Source organism: Sander lucioperca, chromosome 9 (genome assembly GCF_008315115.2).
Source record: "Sander lucioperca isolate FBNREF2018 chromosome 9, SLUC_FBN_1.2, whole genome shotgun sequence".
NCBI classification, from domain to species: domain Eukaryota; kingdom Metazoa; phylum Chordata; class Actinopteri; order Perciformes; family Percidae; genus Sander; species Sander lucioperca.
In genome coordinates, this window is record NC_050181.1 from 39,388,454 (window position 1) to 39,402,516 (window position 14,063).

A 14,063-nucleotide genomic window follows, 5' to 3' on the forward strand; every position below is an offset into this window, starting at 1 on the left:
AAGCTCTGGTGCGAATTAGTCAGTTGTTTGGAAAGAAAACATAACTTCACGCAGCACAATCACATCTGACCCTGACAACATATTCTGCTACTGCCATCATTTGGTTCCATTGGAGATCTTCCTCTCACAAAAACCTGAACGAGTGGATGGACTGTAAAGAGAGAGAAATCTACACACGTCTTTCACCAACATGATGAAAAACACCAACATAGTCTCATCTCAAACAGAACATGCTGTGGGTTTTGGTTTCCCTTCATTGGGACGTGCCGAAGATTCAGTTTTGGCAAAGACAGCACAAGGCAGAATCGCACTATAATGCTTTTTATAAGAAGATTTTGGACTTTCTCTTAATTTTGGGTGACTGGAAACATTACAAACTGGCGTGATTTTGTGTATGCCAAAGGAAAGGCAACCCTGTGTTGTACAATGACAACAAATGAACTTTGAACCATGGCTGCTTTTTCAGCTATTCATTAGGTGGGCGATGAAAGGAAGGAGGTCAGTAGTAACAGACTGAAGAAGAGAGAAAGCAAAAGAAGATAGTAAAGGTTTTCCTTCTCCTTACTATAACGTACATGTGCCTGTATACTGAGGTAGGTGGAGCAACACTGAAAGAGCAGAGCTTCTATGTCACATTTCCCATTTCCTCAGATGAAAGATAGTCTCAGATACCGCAGTGCTGCGGTGGAGACAAGTCTCTGTGTTTTTCTCTGAAGAAAAATTCCACAGAATCCATCAGGTTTTTGTCAACAAAACAGCAGAATCTGCGCCAACAGCTGGTGAGTACACTGTGCTACAAAGGTAAAATACACTAACTCAAGATCTGCTCAAATTTAGTCAAAACCAGAATTTACATTAAAAAATTATCAGAACAATATGTACATGCTGTGAACTACAAAACAGAGGTATCAGTCTCATAGGCCTAAATCTGTGAGGTTTTGATAGATTCAGGAGGTAAAATAAGTAATTGATGATGATTAACTGAAATCTAACAGCTGACATCTAACTTTCTGACATTAACCTGGCAAGGGGTGGCAGTCGCTCAGTCTGTGTATAATAAAAAAAAAAATATATATATATTTTTTATTTTACCTTTATTTAACCAGGTAGGCCGTTGAGAACAGGTTCTCATTTGCAACGGCGAGAAGCATGAGCGTGCAGGACAACATACAGTTTCACATATAATACAATACAGGAATACAGAATACAAAAGGCTACATAAAGTGCAGATTAAGTAAGCATTTCAAAGCCGGTGCAAACTGAGGTGTAAGTACGACGATGGATATGCGAAAGTGATATGGTAACACAATATACATGAATAGGCAGTCTATAACGCTGCTGAAATGTAGTAAAGAGTCAATATACAGGTATTGCAAGTAGTGGTCTGGTCAGTGATATAGGTCAATAATAACACAGTAAACCAGAATATATAAATGCCGAATGTAGTGAAAAGTCATATACAGTTAGTGCAAATAGTGGTCTAGGTAGTGATGTACAGAAATAACACAATATGCATGAATAGTTAGTATATACAAATGCTGAAATGTAGTGAAAAGTCAATATACAGTTAGTGCAGATTGTGAAAATAATAAACGGAGTGAAAAAATTCAATTTCCCCAAGAAGGATTAATAAGTATACATTAATATTATTAACAACATATAAAAGAGCTGCGGACTAAGGCCTTTCAGTTCGTTCACCCTCACCCAAAGGCTCTGAACGCTGAAATGACTCAGCAGCTCCTCTCTGTTAGGAAACGCCCTGTAGTTTGTGATTAAGCTGTACAGATAAAGGTTGTCAGCCGAAGCAGCAGCAGCAACAGTTTTAGTGGAAGGTGGTGTTTGAGGCAGTGTGTTGTAGCAGCCACCAGAGGGAAGCATTGAACTGGTTTTAATCCTGAGAGCAGCTGTCAACGGACAACAAATATAAGCAGAAAAACATTTAGGGCCCTATTTTAACAATCTAAGTGCACGGCGTGAAGCGCCTGGTGCAGGTGTGTTTAGGGCGTGTCCAAATCCACTTTTGCTAGTTTGACGGCAGAAAAAAGGGTCTGTGCGGTGGGCGCATGGTTCTAAAGGGTTGTACTTAGTGTCTTCATTATTCAGAGGTGTGTTTTGGGCGTAACATGTAATAAACCAATCAGGGATCATCTCCCATTCCCTTTAAAAGCCTGGCGCGTTTGGACCTTGGAGCATTGCTATTATGATGGGGAATTTGCACCGTAATATTTTTATTTGTAATCTTCTGCATGTGTGTGTGCTGCTGTGTGTCCCTGTGTGTGTAACAAGCATAGTGTGCGCGCTGTGCACGAGCCTAGGAGCATTTTACTAATGCTCTGTTAAAATAACAATGAAATGCTGCGTTATTGACTTTAACCAGATTTTTGTTGGTCAATGGCGCCATCACTTCCCGCTGCCTCAAGATAGCAATACGCCCAGAATGCACCAGAACACACCTCCCTGTAAGACCAGCACCCCCATGAGCGCGCAAAAATGGGCGCAGGTGCATTTGTTATTTAAACAACGTGGGCGCTGGATGGGAAATTGACAACTGCGTCGGTCTTAAACTAACAAAGACACTTGTGTCTGGCTTTGCGCTGCGCCGTTTGCAAGATAGGACCCATAGTATATATCAGAGGTCTCCAATAAGTAGCTTGTGAGCTACCGGGAGCAGGTTTCCAGAAGCTCGCCAGTAGGTTGACAAACTGAGACACAAAATAACCACGATATTAAAAGTGAGGGCGCTAACTTTGTGGGCCAGAGACGTGTTAAATGGTAATGTTTTCTTGGACCCTGATGGGAATATTTTCAGTGTGTAAAATAGTCATGAATCTTGACATGAAGTGAAGATTTTTCATAAGCTTTGGGTATTGCTATTTCATTCGTGTACAAAAAGTAGCTTAATTCAGCTTATGTGTGTTATGTAAATAAATGTAAGCGATGTGATGCAAGTAGCTCTTGGCCACTTTAGTTTTTATTTAAAGGAGCCGTCAGATAAAGAGAGGTTGGAGACCGCTTGTTGCGGCTGTAAGCAGTCCAACAAAGTGCTGCCGCGAGGGACTAAACACTGCGAGATGCATTAACCTTCCTGTTGTCCTCGGGTCAAATTTGACCCATTTTTCAAAAAGTTTCTATAACAGAAATTTGGGTTTCTTTCAAACAAATTGTCCAAAAAAATAACGTGGATGGTTCCATACAACCATTACTCTTAACAAGTAAAATAAATGATCAGTTCATTACTTTTGTTGAATTTGGGTGTGTTATTCAATTTTATAGCATTTGAAAAAAAAATTATCAAAGAACATTGGAAAAAAAACAAAAACGTCAAAATTGTTTTTATAAAAATCGACAAAAACATCGACAATAACATCAGAAATTTGTGACAAAAAAATTGGGAAAAAAGTGACCAAAAAGTCAAAAAATGTGATAAAAACATCGAAAAAAAGTGACTAATTTCTTTTGGAAAAAGTGACAAAAACGTCACCAAAAATTTATTAGAAATTTTTACCCAGAAAAAAAAAAGTTGCATGGGATGGGAAGACAACACACAAGGGTTAACACACTGTGACACGCTCAAGATTGTATTGCAATGATTTATTCCTCCACAAGTAAAATACAACTAGTACTGCAGTTACCAAATGTAAAGTTACTTTGTGAGTCAAAATAAGTACGTTAGTGCAGCGGTCAACAGAAAGTGTGTCGCTCCCAGGCTCACCCCGCTCTCTGTCAAAGCCCAAAAAACCAACAGGTGAACAGGTGAAGCAAACAAATATAATGTTATCACTTCCGCTCAAGCTGCGATGAAAACACCCACCACCTACAATATAAGTGCACAATATAATAATCAATAAACAATATAAATGAGACCATAAACAACATACGGTATGTGGCTCCTACATAGAGTTTAGATTCTCTGCTCAAGCCCGAACTCGGCCCGAACTAGGCCCAAACTCGGCCCGAACTCGGCCGATATGTCCCACCACCATCCTTTGTGTTTTTTTAATCATTACTTTATTAGCCTAATTGGGTGGGGAGAAAGCTATGCCTCTCCAGTTTCTCCCGTAGCTCTGGGTATACAGTATGTCCTGCACTGACTTGAGTGTGAATACTAAACTGTGCTAAATCGTATCTCCCCTATATGTAGCACTGGCTTCGATAATTGCGCAACCAGGCCAGATTGTTTCAGATATCTCACGAGTCCTTTAGCTGCAGATATGGTCTCTCCTATACCCGGCGCGTTGTCGGCCAGTGCGTCAGCATGCAGACCGTGGCGAACGACAGTATTAATTAGGTAATCGAGACAAGAAAGTCTCCTATATGGTTCCAGGGCTTTGATTATGTTGCTGCCTTGATCTGTTACCCACAGGAAAATTGATAGCTATATGTACACAAAACAACTTTTGTTGATGAAAATATAAACTGAGGTTGCAGTCTAGTTAGTAATGTGATGTAATGCAATAGATAGAAATGGAATGAAGGGATCAATCTATTGACGAATAGGTTGATATTGATTGATAATATAAACCACATGACAAAAAATATGTACATAATAGTATGGCAAAATGTGTATATTATGCTTTGACATATTTGGCATGTACAGTATGTTCAGTTAAATGATTTGGTATAAACATTATTCTCTTTTTGTATTATAACCATAGAAATAGAATAAAAGTAGAAGGGACATTTAATTGTTTTTCATGATTATTTGACAAGTTCAAAAGAAAGTGGCGCTCAGCACTGTGCATTGACAACTTTATTTATATAACACTGCTTTACAGAAACAAAGAAGTAGACAAACAAAATGTGTTTTAGAAACATGGAAACATAACAACAAAATTAGGATTTTGTAATTTCTGTTACGTTTATTTCTAACCTGTCTGATCATCTGTTTCTCTACAGTGATGTCAACCTTGGTCCCAGATCTCAGATATTAACTAGGTGAGTACAAAGTTAATGTGACTGATACTATTTATGGACAAAACTACCAAAAATAAAATGCAAGTTATAATAAATTAGAATGATCCTTGAGGTAGTCTGCAGACTAAAGGCCTTAATATTTTTTAAAGCAATGTTCGGATAGACTTAAAAAACCTTTTTAAATGTCTGAAATGAACTAAAGAGAAAGGTAATTATTGCATAGTAGAAGTAGCTTATTTAGATGGTTAATTAATTCATTATAATACATTAATATTTAATTTACAGAATGCCTTTACTCTATTTTGGCTATCAACAATAATTTGTTTAATATTCAAAAGAGAATAAGATCGGGGCACCACTCCCTAGGAGAGAAGGTGATAGACATGCCTTAGTTCAGTCTCATTTACAACAACATTGCATGCACCATGAGCTCATAAGGTGCAATTGAATGCAACATGAAGTCCTGTATGTGTTTTTTTCTCTGGCAGTGTCCATGGTGTCTCAAAGTGCAGCTAGTCTACTCTGTGTCTTTAGCTGCAGACTGTGACAGTGACGGAATACTTTCCCGGGAAAAGCAGCCACACGTTAGACCGTTTAGCTTTCAGCTTTTTAACCGTGTTTAAAGTGATGGATACACCTCTCGGCTGCTACTGCGCAATAGCGCGATAGCAGCCGAGAGGAGTATCCATCAGGCAATTGTTATTTAAATATACTTCTGGTGTAGTTACAAACTTTGTAATGCCTCATTTTATAAGTACAGAAACTATTTGTACTACTGTAGAAGTTTGGTATCATTCCGGGCATTATTAGTGGGGTAATTTACGAGATACATACATGGATCCATTAGCGCCTGCACTAAGCTAACCAGCTGATAACGCTAACTCGACCAACATTATAACACGGGGAAAAAGCTTATGGGGGCTTGTTTGGCTCGAGGTCAAGGTGCAAAGCAGCCTAGGGTGAAATTATTCCGAACCATCACTTTAATTCAGCTACTAGCTAACGTTAGGCTTAACGTTGCCGGCTGCCAAGTGTATTGTTAACTAGCGTCACATGCAGTGATGCTTCTGTTCCCTGTAAGGTCCGTTTCGGAGCACCAGAGTGCAGCGCAGGCATTTAAAGCCCCTGACACACCAACCCAACGGCCGACCTTTGGCAGAAAAGGCAGTCGGACTGATCAGTAGGCTCCCCAAGGTCAAAAAAGTGCCTCAGAACACACTGAATTGACGCCGACATGAGCATAAGTTCTGCCCGTGCGCAAGACATAATACGTCTCCTTAACAGCAGGTGGCGCTAATCTGTATTGTCGCCAAACAAAAAAAAAAAACGGTAGTCGATTGCGCGAACGCGTCACATGGGTCCGGCTGAATGCGCCCGGATTTTTCAACCAGGCATAATGGCGGCCCATGCAGTTGCTGAATATGTTTTCATTTCAGATCGACAAAGATTTTCATCAAATTTTGAGAGGTTTAGTCACGCTCATCCCTCTCGTCATTTCCGGGTTAGCAGTTCACCAATCAGACTGGTCATTGAGTCCGACTGCCCGCCCTCCAACCCAGCAAGTCAGGTACAGCAAAAATGAAGGCCGACAGCTCCTCAGACGGACAACGGCACGGAACACACCGAACAGACTCAAGTCACTGACCTTGCCAGACTGTCCGATGGCCGATTATTGGGTTGGTGTGTCAGGGCCATAAGTGGCACCGAAATGAGGCACAGAAATCTGCGTACCAACCCTGATACATACTAACGGCCCGGTACCCCATATTCCTGCAAGAGCTCTCACAAGACGACCCAAGGGACTCAATTGTAAGCCTTCTCCAAGTCCACAAAGCACATGAGAGTGGATTGGCAAATTCCCAAGCACTGTCAAGTAGCGAAGAGCAGGTCCACTGTACCACGGCCAGGACGGAGTCTGCATTGTTCCTCCTAATCCGAGGTTAGACAATCGGTTGGAGCCTCCTTTCCAGCACCTTGGTATAGGCTTTCCCTGGGAAGCTGAGTAGTTTAATACCCTGATTGTGTGACACTCTCCGGTCCCCTTTTTTAAAAATGGGAACCCCCTCCCCGGTTTGCCAGTCCAGAGGCACTGTCCCGGTCCCTGACGTTATAGAGGCATGTCAGCCAAGACAGCCCAACAACGTCCAAAGCCTTTGTCCTTTGACCAGGAATTTAGATAACTAACATACACGTTACTTAAAATGTAAACATCAATGTCTTTTGAATCTAGATTAGAATCTCCAGTTGTGTCCTCTGATGCAGTCTATATTCTTCTGGAATATAAGAGCCTGTAGCAGATCTCAGAGTGTTGAGGGTTAAAGATGTCATAAAGAGGTAGTCTTTCATTGCCAGAGCCTTCTCCACAACACTGGGAAGGGAAGGTCTGGCCGGTCCACACAGCATATTCCTGAATAGGAGAGAAACATGCTCTGGCATGCTCTTTATTGGCATTCCTTTAAACCAATCACAATTGTCTTGGGCAGCGCTGGGTGCAGCAATGGTGTCTCTTCAAAATAGCCCCGGGAACAAACTTGTTTTGGTGGAACATGTGCACGTAGGGAGGCGAGTTCTGGAATTGAAATGGCTATCAAGTGTGTGATGAGAATTTTATCCAAGAAAAAGAAATATAATTTGATTGACTATCATCGCTATAGACTAATAAAGAGGACTTTCCACTGTCATTTTGAAGTCTTTAACAGACTTTCAAGTGTACAGGTTCTGGATGAGTTCAGGAACTCACCACTCACTTCACTATTCATACAATCTGATATCGATAATGATTTCTTTGTATCTGTATTCTCTTCATGGTCATTTTAAATATATATTTTGGTGTATTGCATATAAATGTATTATTATTATTATTATTATTATTATTATTATTATTATTATAATTATTATTATTATTATTTTGTGGTTGTTTTTAAAGACATTTTGCATCAATTTTGATTCATTTATCCCTTTGTTATCATTTTCATGAAACATCCTATTGTATAAATTGCCAACTTCTTGCTTTTGAGTAATGTTTATGTCTATTGCACCAATTAAAGTCAAAATGTCAGGGTGGTTTAACATATTACCAAATATTTCAGTCAGACAGGTGAACTAACAAGCTGTTATTCATTTTTGTCCAGTCCAGGCTGAGCAATGGACTCTGGAGCCAGCAGGACGATGGAGATGGCGGCGCTCGGCCGACCTTTTGGCCTCGGGATGTTGTACGACTGCCGCGAAGACTCAATCGTCCCTGGTAAGGATTCTTAATGCTTCACCACCAAACTTTCATCGTAGTCATATTCAACAACGTTTTATCTCAGATCTTTTGATCAGTTTAGCTCGATTATTTTAATGTGATCACTCACTGCTGCACCGGGAGGTATTTTACTTTACTGGAATTGGGATAAAAATAGGAGGGACATGTTTCCTGACACAATGTCTGGATATTCTGGAGAACTCACAGATCTTTCTGTGAACAGTTTTGAACTTCTTTCTACCAAAGAAGTAACACCAAATAAGCTTGTATCCAAATGTACCACAGCCACGCCAGGTGAGCCCAGCAAATTTGGCATGCCCCCAACACACTTGCCTGCGATCTGCACCGCACTGCCGCGTTCAAGAACACAAAAGATGCCCTATAACACGAATGATAAGACTCAGAGATAAAACGGATCCCCCTCTTTTCTCTACAAAGCATAAAGGGCTCTCTTTATTATCAGAATCAGAAAGGGATTTATTGCCAAGTAAGTAACAAGGTATTTGACTTCGTGGTTGATGCATACTAACCTGACTCCACCAGATGGATTGCTTCGCATTTGCTCGGCATATCCATCTGTGAACTTTCCGTTGGAGAACTTTTGGGAAAGGGCGTAAATACTGGTTAGCTGATTGGATAAACCATCTGTCTATCACCACCTATGCTGGTGATAGACAGGCCAAATCAACCAATCAGATCAACGATATATCTAACTCTTGCCGAAAGAGCAAAACCATCTTTTCCTCCGAGAAAACCCTCCAGTGCCGTTTTTTGCTCTTCTTTCAATGAAGGAATATTTTCTAATTCGGATAAAACTTATATATAGCTACGCTCATCTCGCTCATTCTCGTTGCTTCACACATAAACCCGCCTCAAAACCAACGCTGATTGGTCGGTCGTTTGGCGAACGGCTCCAAATTTTCTCTATCTCAAGATGCCAGACTGATCTGCGAGTGGAAAACTGGAGCTCGCCAGATCAGGACGGTCTCACGAGGCTAGGTGCATACATAAAAATAAATATATTAAACATTAGTATGAATAAACAATAAATACAGGAACCATTATGTACAGCATAGCTGTTATCATACATGCTCTTAGAGGACTTATATCACTGACAAATTCTAAATTTGAGTTTTTTTATACAATTTAATCAGGAAGAATGATGAGGAGGGTGCTAAAACTTTCAAAATAAATTCAGTTTGTATCTGTCTTTAGGACGTAACAACACCTCCTGTCTGGCTGGTTTTGAAAGTTTAACTTAATTTTTGTTTTTTCTTTTGCAGGAATGACACTGTGGGACCGTGATGACCTGATTAATCATATTGGAGAAAGACCGCAGAACTATAATGATTTTGAGATAGTTGCATCTGAATCAATTGCAGATAAATCTTCAGCACTAAATGTTGAAGGATCACTTAAGGCAAGTTTTTTAAGTGGACTGGTAGAGGTTGGAGGATCGGCCAAATATCTGAATGACAGTAAGACTTCCAAAAATCAGGCCAGAGTAACACTGAACTACAAAGCTACCACAAAGATCAAGGAACTGTCGATGGATCATCTTGGAAGAGACCATGTGAAGCATCCGTATGTGTTTGATAAAGGATTAGCAACACATGTAGTCACAGCTATTCTTTATGGGGCACAAGCCTTCTTTGTCTTTGACCGTGAGGTGTCCGAAAACGAAGATCATCAAGACATTCAGGGCAACTTGAAGGTGATGATCAAGAAGATTCCCAGCTGTGCCATAGAGGGTGGAAGTTCCCTGAAAATGGAAGACAATGAAAAGGTTAACAAATTGTCCTGCAGATTCTTTGGAGACTTTTCCCTTCAGAAATCTCCTACATCCTTTCAGGATGCTGTAGAAGTCTACCAAAGCCTCCCAAAATTGTTGGGAGCCAACGGAGAAAACGCAGTACCAATGAAGGTCTGGCTGTTGCCATTGACAACTTTAGATTCTTCTGCTGCTAAACTCGTCCGTCGGATAAGTGCAAAGTTAGTTAAAGATTCACAAAATGTCCTGGAGGACTTCAGTGAGCTGGAAATAAGGTACAATGATGCCCTGAGAACCACCATTGCACAGCAGTTCCCACAGATTAGCAAAAAGATTAAAAAAGTTAAAGAACTGTCCTCTGAGTTCAAGCTGGACTTCCAACAAACCTTGGCAAACAAACTTCCATCAATCCGAGGAGGAGGAGAAGAGGAGGCTGTGCTCGCAGAGATCCTGAAGAAGAGACATTCTTCTCCTTTCAACAGCAAAACCTTAAACAAGTGGATGGACTGTAAAGAGAGAGAAATTGACACATTGATGTCTTTCACCAACATGATGAAAAACACCAAGATCGTTCCATCTCAAAATCATCTGTACAAAGAAAGTCTCAGTGCAGAACATGCTGTGTGTTTTGTCTTCACCTCATTGGGACGTGCTGAACCGTACCTCTCAGCTTTATCAAACTACTTAAAACAAACAACAGACGACCCTCAAGATACACATATTTACGATGTAGAGAAGGAACAATGGTACGCCTCAAAAAAAGTATCAGAAGAAATGTGGTGTAAAGCAAATCTCTTCAGTGACTTTGCAGAGGCCAACAAGGAGAACAAGAAGATTAAGTTCCTGACAGCGGGTTCAACAAATGAGACACAGAAAGGTTCAAGCATCTACCTTTATAAAGGCAGCTTTCCTGTCAGTGAGAACTTTGAGCCACCTTCAAAGCCTGAAACAGTGACAGTAAGTGATATTAACCTCAACAGTGTGACGCTGAAGATTTCTCCACCCAGATTTGGAGCAGAGGACATCACCTCCTATTCTGTTGAGTACTGTGTCAGTGGAGAGGATGGATGGAAACAGAAGACAGCATCAAAATCTGAAGAAGTCACAGTGAGCAATCTGAGTCCTAACACAGAGTATATGTTCAGATGCAGAGCAGTGACCTCAGTAGGTGTTGGGCCAGCCAATGAAGTCAGTGGTTCCACTAAAACGTTACCTTGCAGCCCTCCTGGAAAACCTCGAGTTGAACCAAACTCAAGAGAGATATCAGTTAGCTGGGAGAAACCTGCTGGGCTTGGACAAGATGTCCACAGTCTGAGCTACATCGTGGAGTACGCCAAAACAGACAACGGGATGAAAGAGGAAGATCTCCAATGGAACGAAATGATGGCAGGAGCTGAAAAGGCGATTATATCAGAGCTTCAGTCAGAGACAGAATATGTTGTCAGGGTCAGATGTGATTGTGGTGAAGCTGGCAGAAGCAAAGAAAGCATCGCTGTTAACGTCCGCACAACAAAGTTTACACTAACAGAATCCCTCAGAAGAAAATGCGAAAAGATAAATTCTGATTCACCATCAGTTTACAAACTGACTCTGACAGAAGAAGATGTGAACATCAGTGGATGCCGAAGATTCAGTTTTGGCAAAGAAAGCACAAAACGAAATCGCACTATAATGCTTTTTGGGGTGACTGGATCAGGAAAGTCCACTCTGATCAATGCAATGATCAACTACATAGTTGGTGTAGAGTGGAAGGACAGTTTCAGGTTCAAATTAATTGACAAGGATCAGTCGAGATCAAAAGCTAAAAGCAAGACCTCTGAAGTCACTGTGTACAAAATCAACCACCAGGATGGTTTTAAAATCAACTACTCACTGACCATTGTTGACACTCCAGGCTTTGGAGATACAGGAGGCATAGAAAGAGACGAGGAGATCATTGCACATCTGCGCAATCTCTTCTCCGCTAAGCAAAGTGTCAATGAAATTGACACTGTGTGTTTCGTAGCTCAAGCTACTTTAACACAACTCACACAGTCACAGAAATGTTTTTTGGATTCTGTGCTCTCAATCTTTGGCAAAGATGTGGCAGAAAACATCCGGGTTCTGGTGACATCTGCAGACGGCCAGCAACCACCAGTTCTAAAGGCAATCACTGCTTCAGGTGTCCCATGTCCTAAAACAAAAGATGGGCTTCCAGTTCACTTCAAATTCAATAATTCAGCATTGTTTACAGACAACAAATCATCTGCAGCAGACAGCATGAGTGAGTATGATGACGATGAAGATTTAGGCTTTCATCAGATGTGTTGGAACATGGGGACCAAAAGCCTGAAAAGATTTTTTGTTTCTTTGAATGTCATAGACACTAAAAGCTTGACAATGACTAAAGAGGTTCTCAGAAAAAGAGAGCAGCTCAGGAATTTATATAAAACTTTGCAAACGCAGGTTAATTCTGGGCTAGCCAAGCTTGAGGAGATAAAAGGGAAAACTGAATATTTTCCTATGATGGCTGAGGTGGACACACTGATAGAGAGATCTACTGAGTGTTTCAACAAACTTAAAGAGAAAACACTGAAGCCAAATCCTCTCTTTACTTCCCAGTACATTGACATGCTTATTGAGGGAGAGATATCTGAGGCCAAGCCAGGCTGGAAGCAACGAGTTCTGTCCCTGGAAGCCATACAAAAACGATATCACCGTTTTTTTTACACTTCAGGAAGAAGTTTGAATCTAGACCCTAACAAGACCTAAACAGAGGGACATTCTAAAATGCTTAACGTGAAAAAGCTTAACGTGGTTTAATGTACCTAAACAACAACCAGTGATCACCACATTTCTCATGGCCATATATTGTCATGAATACTTAAGCCTGTCAAAAAAACTAAACCAAAATCCAATGATTATAGAAGTTATCTCACATTAACGTTTTCTTCTTCTTTGGCGCCTATGGCGAGGAAAAGACTTAACGTGGTTTAACGTACCTAAACAACGATCAATGATCACTAAAAGTCTCTCTCATATTGCCCCTTATAACCACTGAAAACTGTCAATACATCAGTGACCTATTCCATATCACTGATCATTGTTTAGGTACATTAAACCACGTTAAGCCTTTTCCTTACAATAGCCTCAATGAAGCAGAAACGCTTAATGTCAGATAACGTCCATAATAATTTGACTTTGGGTTTGATTTTTTTGACAGTTTTCAGTGGTTATGAGGAGCATTATGAGAGAGAAATTTGGTGATCACTGATTGTTGTTTAGGTACATTAAACCACGTTAAGCTTTTTTACGTTAAGAGTTTTAGAATGTCCCCCTAAACAGATAACCACCAAGACAAAGACGAGATCCATTCTGACACAGATAATAAAGAAAAAACGGGACACAAAGTCTCAATACTGAGATACTTAGACTTACATGAAAAAATGAATCCGTGTATACAGCGTAGACATACACGCGGATAGCTCAGCTAACACGCCACTTGGCGTGTTATCTGTACGCATTTTGAGCATCGTGTATGTTTACGTAAAGTCATGATGTCATGTTGGCAGCTCTATCTCTGCAAACCTGAACATTTGTATTTACATTGTTAAATTCAGGTTTTTCAACCGCAATATCAGCTTCTTGTTAAATTTTTAAAGTTTCTTTTATCTACTCTTCAATTTATTTTCTCTGAGATATGAAAAACATTAATTAATGTGAATAATGTTCGAAACTTATTGTATTGATGTGTATTCATTAACATGTTATTGTCCTGTTCTCCTGAATCATAAAGAAACGTTTTTTTTGAAAATACATTTTAATCAGAAATACAAATTTTAGTATAAGGAGGTTCACATATAGGTTTAAATCTATTTCTTTTCTTTAACCCTGTTCATATTTTTACACTGGGTTAACAGCTTCCTGCTCAGTTTAACATGTTTATCCACTATTAGATTAGATATTACGTTTATTTTCTTGGAGATTTAAAAACATGAAGACAAGACAAGATTAAATGACTCCTGATACTGATGTATGTATTTACTCACATGTTATTGTCCTGTGGGGTAATACGATGGCTGCCACTGAAAGATGGAGAAATGATTCAATAATAAACAATAACTAAATGTTATTATGCCTCAAGTGTTGTCT

At 40.1% G+C, this 14,063-nt stretch overlaps 1 protein-coding gene across 2 annotated transcripts; it reads left to right on the plus strand.

Annotated features, from left to right (window-relative positions):
• Positions 1 to 467: 467 nt before the first annotated feature.
• Positions 468 to 13,542, plus strand: LOC116037155. Of its 2 annotated transcripts, none has more exons than XM_031280954.2 (4): positions 468 to 779; positions 4,897 to 4,935; positions 8,046 to 8,158; positions 9,445 to 13,542. In XM_031280954.2, the coding sequence occupies exons 3-4, from the start codon at positions 8,059 to 8,061 to the stop codon at positions 12,681 to 12,683; spliced, it is 3,339 nt and encodes a 1,112-aa protein (XP_031136814.1). In that variant the 5' UTR covers positions 468 to 779; positions 4,897 to 4,935; positions 8,046 to 8,058; the 3' UTR covers positions 12,684 to 13,542. The 2 variants fall into 2 exon arrangements, with proteins under 2 accessions (XP_031136814.1, XP_035861645.1); XM_036005752.1 differs by having other exon boundaries at positions 8,051 to 8,158.
• Positions 13,543 to 14,063: the final 521 nt, after the last annotated feature.

Excerpts from the sequence above, each read along its gene's own strand:
- LOC116037155 (XM_031280954.2), top strand. The coding sequence starts at position 8,059 with ATGGACTCTGGAGCCAGCAGGACGATGGAGATGGCGGCGCTCGGCCGA. Across the intron at positions 8,159-9,444 it reads CGAAGACTCAATCGTCCCTG|GAATGACACTGTGGGACCGT; the intron begins GTAAGGATTCTT and ends TTTCTTTTGCAG.